Here is a 19,132-nt window from a genome sequence, read left to right as displayed (position 1 = left end):
TATTGTTCAAAATATTGGAAAGATAAAAGTTTATTTTTTTAAAAGTCTATAAAATGGACGGAATTCAAAGATTTCAAAGATTTATGAAAAAGAACGGCTGGAATGTTTTCGTGGTTTGCCGCTGTACTACTTATTCCTATATAAGGTCACTTCTTAGTATTGAATATACTCCTACTCCTACTACTTATGCATCTTGATTTGTGCTGCAATCAGTAGCTTGAATAGAAAACGATGGCGATGAGTGTGCTTGAAATAAATGCCAATTTGACATTGTGGCCATATTGGGAGCTTGCAGCATTGCGCGTCGTTTTACCCATTTGGAAGCGCAGAGTGGGACTGGACATGCGACCGTCACCTCCGTTGCTGTATGCAAGGACTCGCATGTTGTAGCTTTTTCCCGGCGTAAGGGTATTGATGTAGGACTCAAGTTTCTGTCCAATAGGTACAATGGTATTGTTAGCTGTGATCATGTTCTGGTCCGTTTCCCAAATGCGAACCTAAAGATTTCAAGACGTTAATAATAAGTTTATTTTTCGCTGAGCCTTGTGTATTACCTTATAGCCCTCGACTGGTTCCTCGTCCTGCGAGGGGGAAACGTATCGCCAAACGACTCGCACAGTTGACGGATTTATTCCATAGACATGAACTGAAGACGGAGGCTTTTGAGGAGCCTTTCGATATGTGCGTTCTGGAAAGAATTAAATGATTACGAATAATCTATTTTCGCTTTATTTTTTCTAAAATTGTCTTCAGCTCACCTTCAAACCGTTCGCTTTCCGGTCCTTCTCCAGCAGCATTGTATGCCATGACCTTCACAAAGTAGTAGGTGTCTGGCTGCAGACCTACTATCAAGGCCCAATTCCTTGTGGTTCGTGACAGGTAGTATACGGAGTCTTCTTCTTGGTGCGTTGTTTTCCAGTACTTCAACTAAACAGAAACCTTTTATAACCCAAAAATATAAAATTTATATAATCAGTCTTACCCTGTGGCCAATGAGTTTTCCTCGAATGTTCTCCCGAGACATGTCAATCGGTTGCCAGGTGACATTAAAGCATGTTGAGTTAAAGGCAATCGCAATGGGCTTTTGAGGAGCAACCTGTGGCATGTCCTCGGCGGAGTGGATGACAGCAATTCCGCTTTCCGGTCCCTTGCCGATGCTGTTAATGGCCTGCACTTTGACCTCGTATTCCGTATAGTAGTTGTTGAGAGGAATATTAACCACAGCTACACCCATATGGTCCTGTTTCTTTATCTCACCCGATGCCCATTCAATAGCTCCCTTTAACTTCCAAAACACTTTGTAGTATATACCGTGGCTATGTTGTTCTTGGGGCAACAGGGGGTCCCAGGTAATCGTAAGGTCGCCGATCTTTCCACCACCACCTCCCACATTCCTTGGTGCTATATATGGCTTATCCTCATAGGTACTGTATATTGGCGATGGTGCTGATGGCGTACCAATTCCCAGATCGTTTACGGCGGTCACACTAAACTCGTAAGCGGACCACGGCGTTAGATTCACAACCTCGGCTTGTTGACGTGAAGTGTAGCGGTCTACTTCCCGCGCTTGCACATGAGTGGATACATTAACCCAAGTTCGATTCCAGTTTGTCCGGCCTAATATGTTGTAGTAGCGAATTGCGCGACCGTTGCTAGCTCCATCCACCCACTCAATTATGGCTTTCGTTTTACTGATTTGTATGACTTGTACCCCTCCTGGGGCGCCAGGTGCTCCTTCAATGGACACACTTGTCTTGCTGCTTATTTCGTTAACCGCGGACTTTACTACACACTCGTAATCGCCTGCATCACGCATGGTGGTGTTATGAACTGTCAATCTGTTCCAGTCAACAACCTGAAATGCGTATTTTCTAGTAATTACAGTGGTCAGAGATGAAATTATAGGAGACAGCTTACAATACGCCCGGTGCCGTCATGGTTGTTTTTTAAGGTTTCGCCATTGTGCTTCCAAACGTAAGCAATATCCAACAGCTCATCAAAGGCAGCCTCGCAATGCAAAAATATTAAATCATGTTCTCTAGAAACAATACGTTGCGGAGGAGTCTCAATAAAACGAATTTCCTCTGAAATTGAATAAAAGAATATTAAGAAAAAAGTATTGGTTTGTAAGTATTAATTTGTTTTCAAATGCTTTAGAAATTCTCCAATTGAAGCTTTGCGTTAGATGTCTATAAAGAATGATTTTAATAAAATATTGTATTATCTTCAATACAACTATTTTAATCCTTAAACGCAATAATTTACGATACGAAAATTATAAAAATAATTTTTAAAACCTACATTTGAAATTATCAAACCGAAATTTTCAGCAGCAATCTACTTTTGGAAGTGTAGTAAATTTTTTTTTATAATTTAACATATTTTCATCTTACGCAAAACAATAACTCGGGCGTGGGATTCATCGGTTCCAGCTTGATTCGATGCAATGCATGTGTAGACGCCCTCATCATCGCGCGACGTGGGTGCAATGGTAAGGGTACCGCTTGGCAGGATGCGCCGGTGGCCTCCCGAGCCTATAACCTGGCCGTCTTTCTTCCATTGGAATTTGGGGCGTGGAGCGGCTTCCGGATTGCAAACAATAGTTGTATTGCCGTTGTAAACAGCATACACTTCAGATTCGAGCGGATGCTTTTTAAAGGACGGTTTCATTGACAGCACTCTGAGTTGAGCTGACGAGAAGGAAGTCTTCAGTTGATTTTGGGCTCCGCATTGGTACATTGCTTCATCCTTATCTTTTTCCAGAAACTTAATTGTTAGAACATTGTCCTGAATAATGTATCGATCACGATTTACAGTCTTGGGATCGAGACGTTCGGCATTTTTATACCAAGTATAGTTCGCATCCGGAATGGCGAAGGCCTCGCATATGAAAGTTACGTCGCTGTTGTAGTCTTTGATCATGTCTTTTAAAGGAATAGTAAACTGTGGTCTCATTTGGATGTTTATATAGATGCTTTTTAACAGCGTCTTGCGGGGATTTGTAATTGTACAAGAGTACTCGCCGTTGTCGTTCGTTGTTGCATTTTGGATGATTAACACCCGTCCATAGTTAATGGTGTAAGCGTTGCGTTGAAGAGGTAGCCCTTGCCGAGTCCAATTGTACGACGGGATCGGGTAACCAAAGGCCATGCACTCTAGCCGGATCTCGTCACCAGCCACTGGCGCCTCCGGAAACACTTTTGGAAAGGTATTAGCGAATATAAGTGCCTGATAGTTGCTATTGGGAGTTACGCGCAGAGGAAAAAAGGGTCCATTGCGGCCAGTATCCGACACAAGGGTCTGTACAGTGCACGAGTAATTGGCTCTGTCTACGGTTTCAATAAAGGAGAAATAAAGAGCGCCATCTCGGGAGACAAACACACGTTGGTCCTCCTCCACAAAGTTAGGAAAATAATCGCGAGCCCAGTAATAGCGAACGTCAGGATAGTGTTGTGGTGGGTCGCAGAATATGGATTTTCCCCAGTTCATCTCGCTCGTCTCTGCAGAGCGTTTTAGGTTGAACTCCATGATGAATCCAAAGTTGAGATGCGCGCTTTCAGAACGAATGCGTCCAAATTTGTTTTCTGCCACGCAATGATATGCGCCCTGATCGAGTGCCTGCTTTGGCTCATAGATAATCAGGTTCCCTCCAGATATAGTGTATCGGTCCTGTTGAAGGGGATCGATCTTATGGTACTCAAGGGTGTCGTCTACGTATGCCTCTCTGTACCATTGGTACGACGGTGTTGGAAAACCGCCGGCCAAACAGCTCAGAGTTACATCGTTGATCAGACGATTCTTGTTCACATCGAAAGTAGTGTCGTTTGGTTGCTTTACGAAAAAAGGACCCCGCGGAATGCGTTCCATATCGGTAATATCGAGTCCATAATGGTAGGGCCGCTTGTCATCCAACTTTATGTTGACATTGTCTGGGTTGTATAATACCTTTGACTCGCAGATAAAAAGATTCAGTTCAATTTCGTAAGCCGGCATAAACATCCATCGATCCCTCTTTTTGGAGAAGGCGTAGACAACGCGATCGCGCACATAACCGTTATCTCCGTACAGCTGATTCGGACCTAAGGAAGTAAACAAGATTAGAAAAGCACTAGTTTTAGAAGATATAACATGCCTAAAAATCCGCGCAAATTATTTTGATTTCGCTGATTTATAGTGCCCGGCAGCGAGTTGTAAAACTGATTTGGATTATTGATGTTTCGGTTATTCAGGTCGTTTTGCACAAGGAATCGGTTGTCATGCAGGTCTTCGTTTTCTAGGGGAACTTGCTCGTCCAAGGAAAAGGAGTCCTCGATCTGCACCAGCTGGGTGTTGTCATCGTTAACCCAATTCAACGGTCCTGTCTGGCGCGCCGAAATAAAGAACCGATTCTGTCGTTGATTTTGAAGTATGAGGTTTTTGAGAATAAACGAGTGCTTCTCGACGTTCTCCACATTTATCAGATCGGCATTGTAGGCCTTGCAGATTTTCTTTGCCTCCGCCCAGTTGCGCTTAGGCGAACGAATAAAGCGATAGCAAGTCTGCCGAAACGAGACCCAATGCTCCGGGCAGAAGTTGTCCTCATTACTGTATTCATCGCGGTAACTGACTCCCACCGACCCAATGCTGTTCCGATTAAAGGGGTCGTATTGCGGCCCAACACCGCCTAGGTTGTTACCTGGCCCAACCACGTTGCCGCCAAGTGCTCCAGCTCCCGCCCTGCCATCATAGTACCCCTTGTAGGTGCTGGGACTCTGGCCGTCATGCAGGGGATTATCAAACTGACTTTGGTCTGAGCTCTGTTGCTGTCCAGTATACAAAGGATTATACCGCGGCAAGTAATCCTTGTTGTAGCTGGGTTGATAGTTCGTAGGTTGCTGCCCGGACTGCGCCGGATCCGTTTTGCCCAGAGGCGTGTCTCCGGGCGATTGGGGCGTGACCAGGCCAATTAAATAGAACGCAAAAAGGGCGACCTGGAGGCACCTTTTGGGGAACATATTGGTATTTATTTCTGAATAGCTCGTCTACTGCTTCAGGTGTCGTCACTCAGCAGACTAAAGGCACATTTTTCTATGGAACTCGGTTGTTTCTAAAAGCACAAGAAGAATATAAATACATGCTTAAATATATATTAAGTAAACAAATCTAAGGAATTGTGGTCAAATGAATTAGTTTGAATTACTGATACGTTGCAACAACCCGTAGACGTGAGAGTGTGTGTGTTAGGCGTGGTCGGATGCCGCGATAAATACCTATGTTACTTTATAAATAATTACATTTTTGTTTTTGAGCTTTCCTATAGGCAATATCTGAAAGACAGTGAGTAACGAAGTTGCTTTAATTAAAGAGGCCCGTTCTAGCCTAATTGATGTCTCCCTTAGGTAAATATCTAACCACACCTTAATTGTTTTTACATACAGAATTCAAACAAAAACGATTAAAACACGCACTTAAAAGGCTCGGTCTTTTGCAATGTTATTTTCAATATATCACGGTTTTGGTAAAAAAAAAAAAAATAAATTGTTATATTACTATATTTACAGCTATCTCAATTACTTGTTATACAAATAAAAAACCAAGATTAAAATATGAATCTAGTTAGGTATGAGCAAGCCACGATTGTGCGTTGTAGCGATAACGATAACCCAATTTCTGTATTTTCCAGCACAAATTTAAGAACTCCCTATTGTGCGCAGTGTGACCGCACGAGAGCCCGGATGCATTTGCGCGATTGTGAGCAACGCCACTCATTAAGAAATTACTTTCGTGCAGTTATTTCGTAAACGAAGTTTAAATTTAACAGTTAACATGATTTATTTTGATATCTTTTACATTTACGCTGTGTAACTCAATCCCTACCGCCTTGCTCTGAACGGTTAAAATTGTGCGTTCAAAAAAAACATGAGTATTTCATACGAAACTCAATAGGCAAAATACTAATAAATGCAAGGTGAGTAAATAAATAACAATATTGTCTTCGTTAAGCTCGAAAAATTCAAAGGCTCACAGGCCCTTGTTGAACCAGACGGTTTCCAAATCCGGACGTTTCTTCTTGATGCTGTCACGCACCTCCGACTCCAGACTGTCCACCTTGATGGCTGCTCGCTGTTTAAAGAATGCGCAGCCGAGGGGCGTGGCGAAAATCAACACGAAACCGCAAAATAGCGTTTGAATAGGGGCGTTGGACCTGGGGTATTTGGCCAAAAATCCCCTCTTCTCGAGCGTATTCATAAGCACCGGCGTTAGAGCTGAAATTTTGGAAAGATATTAAGGGTATTCGTCATTGTCAAATGTCCTACAATGCCCTTACTCATTCCTGGTATAGCCATGGCGATTCGACTAAGGATAACGGCCGAGATACCCAGAACAGCAGCTTTTTTGGAGACGCCCATTTCGTTGTTGCCCTCATCCAGTAACGTAACACCGTTCCGCAACTCCCTTTAATAAAGGAATATTTTCATTAAAAATTTGCTTAATATTAATAGCATTTTTGATTAAAACTTTCATTTTTGTTAAATTTTAAAATATACATATAAATTTTATAAATATATTTAAAATAAATATATATTAAACAATACCCGACATTTCATTTTTTCAATAAATTCTATATTGATTATTAAAATTATTACGAACTATATTTACTAGGCCTTATGTTATAATATAATCCTTCATAATGTCATCAATTTATATGCTTACAGTATAATTATTTAAAAATTTATGAATACAGCAACGTATCGTCAAAGAATATTTTTTACATGGCGAGAAGTTAATCAATGTACGTTTTACATATGCATGTGCACTTTACTTATTAATCATTTGAGCTTAGTTTATCTTAAGTGCAGCAAGATACCTACTATTCTATTATCAAAATAGTTTAAAGAATCCTTCACTATTTTTCAAAACATATAATAAAAGGTACTTACTGCATTCTCATACATGGGATGTTGATGCAGTTTGCCGCTCCGACTGCCACTAAGGGGACCAGGCGGCCCAATAGTGGATTCATATTTTTCACCGCCCTGTTTAGAGACAGGGCCGTGACCAAGGCTCCGCTGGTCGCCAGGCAATAAGAGGTGATCAGTTGTCTAGGCGGGAGATGAACTTATTAATGGTGGCTACGGCTACGGATCGGTACATACGGCTGACTGATGGGCGAGGTGCCCGAACGGTTCGTGTAGTTTACTATAGCGTTAAATGTCTGATTGAACCACTGCCAGAAGACAACAGAGGCAGTGCTCTTGTAGAATGCCATCATTCCTAGATAAAAGTTTCGCTATTATTATGCTTAAGTTAATTAGCAGCGCCGAAACGAATAGTACAAATGGCGTCAATTGAGCCCGAAAACATCGCCACACTTACCGCCGGTGATTATGGTGTTCATGGGCATCTGCGCAGCCATGCGCCCTATGACTATCTGCTTCTCGCCCGTCTCCGGGTGGAAAGCGGAATCGTACAGGTACTTGGCGCGCCACACGTCGTCAATTGTCTTACACTCCGGAACATCCTTGCCTTGAATAAGTTAGTATTAGATTTACCATCTTGGCTGATTACTTTTTATTCCTTACCAGCGCGATACTTCAGCACGATCTGGCGAGCTTCTTCCAATTTAGAGGCGGAGGCCAGAACATTCAGCGGGTTGGTCAGCAGGAAGAAGTGCTTGACCCTTCCCAAATACGCATTCTGATCATATTTCGGTTCGTCTATGTTGACTCGGGGTAGGGGGCTCATGGTCAGGTCTAATATGCTGTGGTTGCAAAGTATCTTATCAGTATGGAATTGAATTGATTACTAAATCTATCCCCGAAGCGAAATCGTCAACAAAGCAGACTTTTTATGTCTCCCGGACGCGTTTGAAAAAGTTCTTATCAGCCCGATGCTAGTGACCTAACTATTTCGCCTTATCGCTCGTAAACAACGCTTCTTAGCGCATACATACATATGTATGTAACCATAAGAAAACACTGTATATAGGCATATATGTACATAGGTTTATGACATAGGGAGGAATTTAAAATTGTATTTCTAGCGGTTTGTGGCCATGCCTTTTGCGAGTATGTATTCAAGGGTATTGAGCGTTATATAATTCCTTTGCGACAAGTATTGACAAATCAACAATTATTATCGGAGGAAACGCTCAGCAAACAAAAGAACAGGTAGCACAGCACACACGCACAGTCCAGAGTGTATTTTCAGCCGGAGCAGCTTTTGCCAGCTTACGCTGCTACCTTTTGCTGTGAACTGACGGCTGCTGGTGACTGAGCGGAAGATATCGAAAACGGCTGGAGCTCCAAAGAGCTTTCCCCGCTCTTGACTCGGAGACTTTGTATGCGTAACGGTTATTGCGGATGGCACTGTGACGAGAAAGCTGGAAGGCGGCAAATGGGCAAGAGAGTGAGAGAGCTTTAGTGCGTGCGCGGTATTTAACAGCTGGGCTTGCCAGGTTGACATTCATACGAAGTTCCAAGTATAGAAAACACTTCCTTCTGATTTTGTTGACCACTGTTGTTATTACCTATATATTTGCTTCCGCTTTAAGAGCCCATATGTAACGAGGAATTTGGAATGAAAAGAAAAATTTAATAAAGAAATGTCAATGTACTTAAATGATATTAAAAACATAGCATACTTCCATTATTATCAAATTTCCCTTTTGCATTTTTATATAACGTGGATAGTTTTTATACGTGTTAACATATGTACATATATGTACTATGAAATGATAAACAGTATATATGTATATATATGTTTTTAAAAAACTTTAATTAAGCACCAGCTTCAATCGTACAAATATATACATATGTTTAAGAAGGAAATGTGTACCTTTAGCGCATACAGGATGTTTGTTTGTGCTTGCTACTGTAAGTAAAACAAACTCCATGCATATGTCTTTGGTACAAATACTCTTTCTGAAGTCATAAGTACCTCCATGCGTACCTTATTGGTACAAATAATCTTTCTTAAGTCATCAATTTTTAATAAATTAATATATATTTAAAAACATGCTCAAATTTGCGAAATATATGACCCACACACCGGGCATAACTCAAATTGTATGTTTTGTTTCTATGCTTTTATTTTCGGAATTCATTTTAAGACTAAACATAACAATAACAGTTTTCTATATTAGCAATAGTTTTTATGGTTTTGTTTGCAATCTTACTGACAAGAATAGGTTGCCGGCCGAAGTTAATTTTTAAACTGCGTTAGTCCACACAAATTTCAGGCGTAAACATTTATTGTATTGGGTTGGTATAGTACTTTTAATTTTTTTTTAATGTAAATTGAAGTAACAATTATTGCACATTGTATTTGTTGTAAAGGGGAGTTTTAATTAATTGTTAGTATTCTGTCTACCTTTGCTGCAAACCTGGATCCTTCTCAGTAATAGTTATAGTTAACAGTTAAAGGTAACACGAAATATGTATATCGAATTTAAAACTAACAAATATGTTAATTTTGAATTCATTCGAATTTTTTTAAATAATAATAATAAACAAAAATAATAATTATATATTCAAATCAAATCTGTGTTTGTATGTATTACTGATATAACTGCTTGCTGTGTGACATACATAAGTATATGAATTTATATATATATTCTCAAACACTTTCTGGATACGTTTTTTTTGTAGAATAGGGAAGAACCTTGCACTTGGCAAGAAGAACAACATATTTATGTTAAGTGAGTATATTTAACAGGAGATTGTTCTTATTTATTGTTTTGTAACGTTGATTTTTATACATATATGCATATGATAAAAACTGTAGTACCACCTCTTTTCAATTTTGAAATCTCGAATTATTAAATAAAGAGTTGCTGGAGCTCTTTAATTTAATATTTTTGGAATTGGCTAAAAACGTTTTCACCTATTTAAAGGAAATAATTTGTTTTTTTTAATATTTGATTTTTTTAAGGTTTACTATTTTTGCGGCATTTTACTAATAGAAGGATTCAATATATTTAATAGAGCAACACTAACGTATAAAGGGAAACCACCAACATACATATTTATATCAGACATAAACGGATTTACTTTTGTAGTTATTATTAGGTTCCAAGAGTGACATATTTACTTTATCCTTGGAAACCTTTGTTTAAAATAATTTGTTGAAAATACATATTTATTTTGAAATTAACAAAATTGTTATACGTTTTTGATTTAATACTACTGGATTATAGAGGACCTCAATAGAACATAAATGTTGAAGGAAGGTAGCACTACAATTCTTTTAAATAAGGCTGTGTTTTTTAGTTTGAGATTAATTTATTTTGGTTTTGAACTTGGGTTGCTAATATAATAATTTTTCAAAGGCTATTTAATCCCTTTAAATTTGTTTAAGCATAATCCTCGAATCAGAATTTGTATATGTATATATGTAAGTTCTTTTTTGTAATATGTATGTATGTGTATATATGCCGGTTTTGTATTATTTCACTATTACTTGAGCGCGCCCATATTACAGTGCTCACTTCGTTAGTATCGGTGTGCTGTATGTGTATATTTTGGTATATACATATGTATATATTCTAGGTGTACACTATATATTTCAGACATTGCTTGTTTCGTGCAATGTTAACCCACCAGCTTCAACGTCACTATTCTGGGATGTAAAGTTTGATTTAAATTGCCATAGCATAAAATGAAATATCATTTTGAATCCATAATGCTAGCCCTTTCTGATGCTTTATTCTAAGCAATATAAACTAATATGTTCCATACAAAAAATGTTTTAAGTTACCCAGAAAGAGTTATTGAAACCTTCGAAATAATAGTTTTGTAATGACGAACCGTGTATTATATCAGATTGAAAATTCCATAAAACTGGAACGGGAAAGGGCTTGTTCTGAACATAAATTACAGCACGAATTGACATGAATAGTTTACTCTGCGTTAAATAGAATAATTAATATTTTATATCTGCATCTTATTTACAATAAAAAATTGACACTATTAATTGCCATCGTTATACATTTCTTAGAATTTATATCAAAATCAAGTTTGAGTTTTTTACTTGTTATTCTTGAATCATGAAATGTTAATACTTTTTTTAATATGATAAAAAAAAACATAAATTCTTGATACAAAAAATGCAACAAAATTCGTTGTCCTTGTTCCACAGTTTATAACTTTGCATATCTGGTCAATTTTAAAATTTTCGTTTGCTTTATCAAAACTGAGACCGGGAAATATTTCTACGACCGCGTATGTCATAGTTAATAAAACATTTTACAATAAACCGTAAAATTATGGTTTGTAATTAATTAAACTCTTAGAATGCGACTTTTCAAAAGTATATACAAACAACTTAAAAATAGCAAAACTATTTGATTGTGATATAGGGCATTTTACATTGCTATATTTAATCGTTAGCAACAATATCATATTTTTAATGTTTTATTGTTCTTAATTACATACATTTGTCTCCCTATCTACAGTGGCTACACTTGCTCTAGGTTTACTTTTCTTTTATGTATGCAATTCTCTCTGAATTGGGAAACTTTTTCCTTATCTTATACGTAATTACTTACCACCTTTTATTGAAAACATTTGTAAATTCATCTTTATTTTAGTAAGACGAGAATGCTTCATTATGAAACGATACGTTTTTTTTAAAATATATTCCATAAAAATTAAAAAATGTTTGAAACAAAATTTTATTAATGGGAAGAAATGGAAAATAGCAGATTAGGGATATTAACATTTTATGTTTGAGCATAATAGGATTAGTTTTAAATTAATAACAAAACTATAGTTTTTTGAAGACAACTACGTTGACCAACGCTAACGAAAAATGCTTATTAATTAAGCTTACTTCAAATTAAAATTAAAATAAAGCCTAATCGATCTAGTCATGAGAGCCTATCTGTTTGAACGCTGAGATCGCGGGAGCTATCAGAGTCAGATAGTTAAGACTAACTCCACGTCTGTGGAATGTGAAATATTCCAAATAGAACAAAATAGTTTCTCAATTTAGAGAGAATCACCGTTGTTAGTTACCTAAGTATTATATAAATACGTATTACATAATATTGTAATATTGTATTCATGTACATTCATATAATTTATCTTTTTGGTTTGGTGCAATGTAAAAATCCATGTAAAACGCCATTAAGGTATTATTTTTTCCTCTAATTATGGTTTTGTAAATGTTACTCATAATCATTGTGTCTGGTTTGGTTTTGTTGGTTTTAGCTGCGGTTATGAACAACTCTACATGTACGTTTATATATAAACAATACGTAGTGCTGCTAATGAAAATATACGTGCTTTGCTGACATTCTGAGTTTTTAGTAAGTACCTGAAATGGATCAGTCTGGTTAAAGAGGGGACAAACGATAGTACCCATAGAGCATACTCACTGAGACATTCGGGTGGGTTCATGTAGCCGAAGACATTTAATTCATAGAGCGACGCCAGGGTAATAAAGAACAAGTACCAAATCATCAAGATAATTCCCAGTCTCTTGTCCAGCTTCCACCCATTTAGGTGCGTCGAAAGGATTAAGAAGACGACGGTGGAGAAGAGTGACAGAGTAGAGTAGGCTAGTCCTGATATCGATATAGGGAAGAAAGCCAGAAGGAGTAAGGGAGAAAGAGAACTGAGATATTAAACTTTAAAAAGCACATCGTGTGCTGCTATTTTAGCTATGGGAATGACTAGGACACTCATGCCAGACATACCAAAAGTTGAACATAGATCGAGTATTACAAGGTAGACAAAAACTCAAGCAGGTAGGTGAATATCTGGAATAGTACATACCCTTGGAAATTACGTTGACGTGGGAGCCGGGCTTTATGATAGCCGTTTGTATGAACCAGGGAAGACCTAAGCACACTAGGATATCAAAGACATTGGAACCAATTGCATTCGAAACGGCCATATCGCCGAAACCTTCTTTGATAACGGCTATTGAGCTTAGGGCATCCGGGACAGACACGCCAGCGGCCACAAACGTTAGACCCATCACGGTGTCCGGGATGGCCAGCGTGGACCCTATCACGGTAATCATCCACACCATAAAGTAGGAGTAGAATGATATCCATACCATTGACATCAGGAATGTGAACGGGTACCAGTTGCGATACTGCTCCTGTCGGCAGTCAGGCATAGTTTTCTTGCAGAGGAAGTGGATAGGGTAGACCACGTACCAAGAAATTACAGCTGGCAGCCCACCTTCCGTGGGCCTGATTAGGGGATCACGGCGTTGCTCTCGCTGCTTGTCTGTCGACTTATAGTAGTCAGATGACTGAGTGGACACCACCTGGCCACCACTTTTGGGAACGACCGCAGCCGCTTCGCCAGTGATCACAGACTCGGGATGGTCGGCGTTGTAGCCCATGTTCTCCTGCCCACTTTGGCCTATCCCCCAATCGTCAAGTGGCGGGGGATTGGTGACTTGGTTTGACTGGCCGTCCTCTCCCCAGGCAGCGTTCGGGTCCCAGCTCGCATTGGGATCGCTGTAGTTCTGGTAGTCGTTTTGTGGATCTGCTTGTCTGGTATCGATGTTTTTTGGGACTTGTTGTTCCTTTGCCTGGGTAGCACTTTCTTGTGTGTAGGAGCTTTCCGGCACGTTCTTGTAAGTGACCAGAGCCGATTGTTCTTCCTTGCTGGGCAGCTTAAAGGGAAGGTTAAGACCCAGTGCCCATCGTTCTAGTTCAGTGTTGAAGTGGAGAGCTACGCAGTATCCTACATAGCAAAGAAGCATAACCACGGACTCAAACTGAAAGAATAGAGAAGGGTAGTACGAAAATGGTTTATTTATCCTCTAAACTTACGCAAGATATGACGTCGTTGAAGATAATTATCAGCATAACCAGAATGGAGACGCAGTAGAAAAAACAGTCCCGCACGAGGGGCCACCAGTTCAGCTGGCAAACGGTGCCCGAGCACAGAGCGCAGACGGATATCACGAACATGATATTAAATACAGCTGAGCCGATGACCCCACTTATACCGATGTCGTCCTTGGCAAAGAACACTCCTATTACAACAGTCGCTAACTCAGGTGCCGAGCTCCCGGCAGCCATAAACGTGGCTCCCGCCACATCTGGCGAAAGCTTTAACTCTATAAATTAATCATAATGAATAGTACTAATTGACAGCCCCAGTTTTTTATTTTAAAATGTATAAATATATATAACAACTATTGCGATTCTGATTAGATTTCTCAATGACCTTTTCAGTACCATCAGTATTGACAATAGTTACAAAAAAGGATGCTTGCCTTGGAAAGCAGAAGTATTAATATCCTTACAGTAAAACCTACCCTCTTTCGACCCTATGAAGATACAAATGGTAAATGGATCCTGATCATCAATAGCCAAAATCTCGATCACGATCAATATATAATGTTATCGTCGTGATCGTGATCGAGCCATTTGTTGGTATTTGTGAACTGGTGGTAAGCTCATTGACTATTTAAAACCGCATTAATCTCATAATAATTTTGAAGTATTTCCACGGCGCCAGACGACGAAAGATTAAAGATAACGCGACAGATCGCCACGAGCTGCACCAAATCACCCTCTGTATGATTGTCAGCAGCTTTTCGATGAAAATGCGCTGCGGAGGCCATTCTTTAATGAAGATGAAATTGTTGTAGAACAGACGCCTCACTTCATTCTTCCTACTCACAATTGTGAGTAGTAAAAATATTCTATTATAGGGGGCAAATAGGCTACTCAACTTGCAAGATAATTATACCCGTTACTCATAGAGTAAAAGAGTATACTAGATTCGTTGAAAAGTACGTAACAGATAGAAGGAAGCGTTTCCGAGTCTATAAAGTATATATTATATATTCTTGATAAGGATCAATAGCGAAGGCGATAGAGCCATGCCCGTCTGTCCGTCTGTCCGTCCGTGTGAACGCTGAGATCTCAGGAACTATAACAGATATAAAGTTGAGATTAAGAATGAAGATTCTTGAGGTCCCTGGACAGCGCAAGTTTATTTCGGCATCCTTCCACGCCCACTCTAATGCCCACAAATCTCGAAAAATTAAAATCGCTGAAATCTCAGAAACTATTAGAGCTAGAAAGTTAAAATTCAGTATCTATAATCTTTGGATGTCAGCGCATCTTGAAGTGGTATTATCCGGCCACACCCACCCATACGCCCACCAAGCTCAAAAGACGGTTTTCGCATTTTTAAGAAAACCTGATATCTCGGTAACTATAAGTGTTAGAACATTCGGATTAAGCATGTATGTTTTTATGATGCCCCAAAAGCGAATTGTGTTTTTTCCATCTAGCCACGCTCACCATAACGCCTACAAAACGCGAAAAACCAAAAATTCAAAAATCTCGGAAACTATAAGAGCTAGAAAGTTAGGCTTAGGAATATGTATTTTAGAGATGACACTGCAACTTGCCACGAGTTTTCATCCGGCCAACGCCCACAAACCGCGGAAAACTGTGGCGCCTATAATAATATTATGAATGCCTTCGATTGACCTTGTATAACTTATTTTCGTTAATGTCTATCGATTTACCAAAGATTTTTCAAATCGGAATATTATTTCGCTACTTGGGAATTTCCATTAGCAAAATGAATATTTTAAAATTGTGTAAAACAGTAACGGGTATCTTATAGTCGCGGCACTCGACTATAGCGTTTCCTCTTTTATTGCAGTCAATGAAACTAAAAATTGTTTTTATATTTGCTTAGACTAGATATGTACCTCCGGTATGTAAATATGTCAAGCAAAAAAGTAATACATATTTTCGAATTTTATCAAGACCTGCTCCTTGACCGTTAAGTATGATATGATATTTATCCGACTTTCATAATTCTTAAAAATAACTTTAATCTTATATAAAAAGCTAAGTTCAAGTTTTTTGTTTAAAAATGACAAGGAAGCTTAAGATATCAATCTGGCTTATTCTGAAAACATTAAAACCAAGATCACTTTGAAAATTGCTTTTTGTTTTGTACAGACGGACATAGATATATGACTCGGGCTATTGATGCTGCAATAAATTTAAATACTGAATATTAATACCGAAATCATTCTGGGGTTTAAGAGAATAGCCCTGGAAATGTCTGTGAAACAGGGTTTTAAGCTCACCCTCGCAGAGGCGATCCAGACTGGCCACAAAGTACTCATCGCATACGATTGCCAGGCCAAAGAAGGTGAAGACGGCAACCAAAATGTGCAAGATGAGACCACCGTGTTGCCGCGCCCACTTGTTCATCAGCGGTTGCGGAAACTGTTCGATCGCTGGGGGGGTGCAGTTCTCCCGCTTCGGGCGCCAAGTTGGTATAGCACCATGGATGGGAGTGGATTGTGTAGACGCCTGTCGGTAACGAAGTGGGTCTTGAGTGATTTAGAAATTTGTGAATTTAATACTTACCTCAAACGCAGGAGTGGTGTTCAGGACAGAGTTTTCCTGTGTGTTGCCTTCTACTGCATCCACTTCGTTAGTCTCCACGTCGCCAGCGTCTTCGGCCAGACTGCCTACATCCAGTGGCAGGGGCTGTCCTTCTTTGGAGTCTCCTTTGGCGGAGTAGATGCTCACGCAGTAGTAGATTAGGAACAATAGTCCCATGTTCCACATGCGGGCGCGGCGCGATCGACGACGTACAATCTGAAAAATAGAGGTTTAAATAAATGGTTATACTAAACGGATCAGTTATTCTGCAAAGTCAATGTGCAAATTATCTTAGCTCGTGTCTCCAGCGCAGATAGCTTATATTAAAGAAATATGTCAGCATCTTAATATTAAAACTAAAAAACGCTATATTCTGTGGTCCCGTCAATCAGATACCCGTTCCTGTGTTATCCGAATTTAAATAATGATTTTACTAACAAAAATTGACGCCGTGTAAAATTGTACTATTAATGTAAATGAAGGTGATGTCTTTGATGTCTTTCTTGATACAAAGACGACATAATAATAAGATGCCATGATCACTCTCGCAATTTTCTAGAAGAGCAAGAACAAGCAACACAATACAAGATATTTTGCTTTCGATTGACCGATGGTGCGGCTTTAAACACACTGAGGCTTTACCTGCAACATGAAATTTGACACCAGCTTAAGGTGCGCACAGTCTGCAGCTAGCAAACCAAAAAAAGTCATACAAGTATTTACTTAAAGTTCAATGGTTGATTGTATTTTTCATAGGGTAAACGAAAGGAACATGGAAAAGCGCTCAACTATGGTTACCTATGTTATTTTAACTATTGTTAACAGAAGCTATGAGTTTGAGAAAACTATAACACCGGTTGTGCAGACCGGTTAATTGACAAATGTTCTTTACGGGATCTTGTACGTTGTGACGAAGTACAATGGGAGATTTTGCGTTGGTGTTTACTTCCATATAAACATGTTGCCCTTGGTAAAAAAAATCGGAACTACTCAAAAAGTATTGTCTGAATAATATACAAAATAAATTGTTTTGGAAGAATGAGGTCATTGTGAAATCATTTAGAATTTAAAACCCGTTACTCGTAGAGTAAAATGGTATAAACAATAATAGATTCGTTAATAAATATGTAACAGGTAGAAGGAATAGTTTCCGACCCTATAAAGTATATATATTCTTGATAAGAATCAATAGTGAAGTCGATTGAGTCATGTCAGTCCTTCCGTCTGTCCGTATGAACGCGGAGATCCCAGGAACTATAAGAGATTCAAAGTTGAGAATATGCATGAAGATTCTTGAGGTCCATACGCAGCGCAAGTTTATTTCAGCATCCTGCAATGCCCACTCTAACTCCCACCAAGCTCCAAATATAAGTGATAGAGAGTTCCGATTAAGCTATAGGTTTTTATGATGCCTCCAATGCGAATTGGTTTTTTCCTATCTAGCCACGCCCACCCTAACGCCCACAAAATCCGGAAAACCAAAAATGAAAAAACTTTAAGAGCTAGAGATTAGAGATGCTACTCCAACTCGACACGAGCTTAATGTATGTTATAAGGCCGCACTTGGGCAGTGACGTCACTATCAGTTACTCAACATGCTTTTTCTAACAATAGGTGGCGCTTTGTGAATTTCCATTAGAATAATTAATATGTTAAAATTGTGTAAAACAATAACTCGACTATAGCGTTTAACCTTGTTTAAACTTAAACTTGCTTCTATTAAAAATTTAAAGATATTAAAAGCACATATTTTAAAATTAGTTTTAACGACTTGTTGAGGTCGTGTGCCTAAGCTACCAATTACAAATTCCTACAAATTCCAAATTCCAACAAAAATTCCTTATTTGAAGTGTAGTGTTTTTAGATTGAGTTGCAAAATCTTCAAAATATGAATTATTTATCCCAAATTTAGGGCTTTTATAGTTCCTGATACTTTCACTCTTCTGTCCAACCGATTTTCCTATCACGTTTGTTTTAGTACAATCTCTTTGGCACAGTGCACTAGTATACTAAGGTGAGGAACAGTCCCAGATCCATTATTTATCATGCAACACCATAAGAATTATATTGCTTGGAGCAACAGGAGTGTCCATGCTTCGTTTTGCACAATTTTTCACGACAATGTGGTTGAGACTGCCGCTGATTTGATAACATCCCAAATATGAAGTAATTGCTATAGCGTTGGGGGCTCTCTCTTCCTCTCTCTAAAGAGAGTTAGTGATGAGAGCAAGTGGGGACTTTTCAACTAAATACGAACGGCCATAGGATATATAGCAAAAGCATCGTTATGAGTGCGGAGCGGGATGTAAAGACCACGGCGGCGTCTGTCTGACAGAGTGACTAACAAAACCAAAAACATCACACCACCGTAAGCGTAAACCCAGTGCCTCCCTTTTGGGCCACTCGGTCATGCCGCAAAATATCGATTTACAGTAAGGCCCCCTCCTTCGTCGACGCCACCGCCTTTGCATTCCTCTCCCTCATTCTCAAGCGCCGTTGGGTAAGGTTGCAAGAGCGGGATAGCGTACGGTTTTCGCTTGACTTTTGTCGTTAGTTCCTGTTGTTGTTACTGATGATGCTGTTGTTGCCATATCTTGGGGTAGAAATGGAAAGGGGCTTGATGGGTATGGGTAAGGGATATTGGGTACGGGTTAGTGAGATTTCACGATGACGGCGTCATCTTATAAAAATAAATAGCTATGCAAACTAAATAGACGAGGAGAAAGTAGCGGTTGTAGAGCAGAGAGTGGTGGTTTTGTG

The 19,132-nt window shown here is 39.1% G+C and overlaps 3 protein-coding genes across 8 annotated transcripts; all 3 read right to left on the bottom strand.

The window, feature by feature from the left end:
- LOC108114975 (contactin) lies at positions 1 to 5,633 on the bottom strand. Of its 3 annotated transcripts, none has more exons than XM_017226195.2 (8): positions 5,554 to 5,633; positions 4,133 to 5,086; positions 2,394 to 4,079; positions 1,918 to 2,084; positions 983 to 1,855; positions 759 to 927; positions 555 to 688; positions 1 to 497 (listed from the first exon to the last, which is right to left on the bottom strand). In XM_017226195.2, exons 2-8 carry the CDS (start codon positions 4,992 to 4,994, stop codon positions 210 to 212), a joined length of 4,179 nt encoding a protein of 1,392 aa, XP_017081684.1. In that variant the 5' UTR covers positions 4,995 to 5,086; positions 5,554 to 5,633; the 3' UTR covers positions 1 to 209. The 3 variants fall into 3 exon arrangements, with proteins under 3 accessions (XP_017081684.1, XP_017081687.1, XP_017081686.1); XM_017226198.2 differs by having other exon boundaries at positions 5,539 to 5,585; XM_017226197.2 differs by lacking the exon at positions 5,554 to 5,633 and adding an exon at positions 5,274 to 5,385.
- Positions 5,634 to 5,792: 159 nt separating this feature from the next.
- Positions 5,793 to 8,528, bottom strand: LOC108114976 (sideroflexin-1-3). 4 transcript variants are annotated; one of them, XM_017226200.1, is made up of 7 exons: positions 8,510 to 8,528; positions 7,563 to 7,741; positions 7,357 to 7,506; positions 7,137 to 7,254; positions 6,921 to 7,082; positions 6,308 to 6,435; positions 5,793 to 6,245 (listed from the first exon to the last, which is right to left on the bottom strand). In XM_017226200.1, the coding sequence occupies exons 2-7, from the start codon at positions 7,723 to 7,725 to the stop codon at positions 6,001 to 6,003; spliced, it is 966 nt and encodes a 321-aa protein (XP_017081689.1). In that variant the 5' UTR covers positions 7,726 to 7,741; positions 8,510 to 8,528; the 3' UTR covers positions 5,793 to 6,000. The 4 variants fall into 4 exon arrangements, with proteins under 4 accessions (XP_017081689.1, XP_017081691.1, XP_017081688.1 ...); XM_017226202.1 differs by lacking the exon at positions 8,510 to 8,528 and adding an exon at positions 8,223 to 8,272; XM_017226199.1 differs by lacking the exon at positions 8,510 to 8,528 and adding an exon at positions 8,171 to 8,262.
- A 524-nt stretch (positions 8,529 to 9,052) lies between these two features.
- On the bottom strand, positions 9,053 to 16,588 carry LOC108114987 (probable sodium/potassium/calcium exchanger CG1090). The gene is made up of 6 exons (XM_017226219.2): positions 16,355 to 16,588; positions 16,069 to 16,297; positions 13,775 to 14,064; positions 12,759 to 13,719; positions 12,359 to 12,547; positions 9,053 to 12,297 (listed from the first exon to the last, which is right to left on the bottom strand). The coding sequence occupies exons 1-6, from the start codon at positions 16,556 to 16,558 to the stop codon at positions 12,287 to 12,289; spliced, it is 1,884 nt and encodes a 627-aa protein (XP_017081708.2). The 5' UTR covers positions 16,559 to 16,588; the 3' UTR covers positions 9,053 to 12,286.
- Positions 16,589 to 19,132: the final 2,544 nt, after the last annotated feature.

The sequence above is a fragment of the Drosophila eugracilis genome, unplaced genomic scaffold (genome assembly GCF_018153835.1).
Source record: "Drosophila eugracilis isolate 14026-0451.02 unplaced genomic scaffold, ASM1815383v1 contig_1897, whole genome shotgun sequence".
In the NCBI taxonomy this organism is placed as follows: domain Eukaryota; kingdom Metazoa; phylum Arthropoda; class Insecta; order Diptera; family Drosophilidae; genus Drosophila; species Drosophila eugracilis.
The sequence above is the reverse complement of the archived record's forward strand: the minus strand, read 5'-3'. Positions and strand labels throughout refer to the sequence as shown.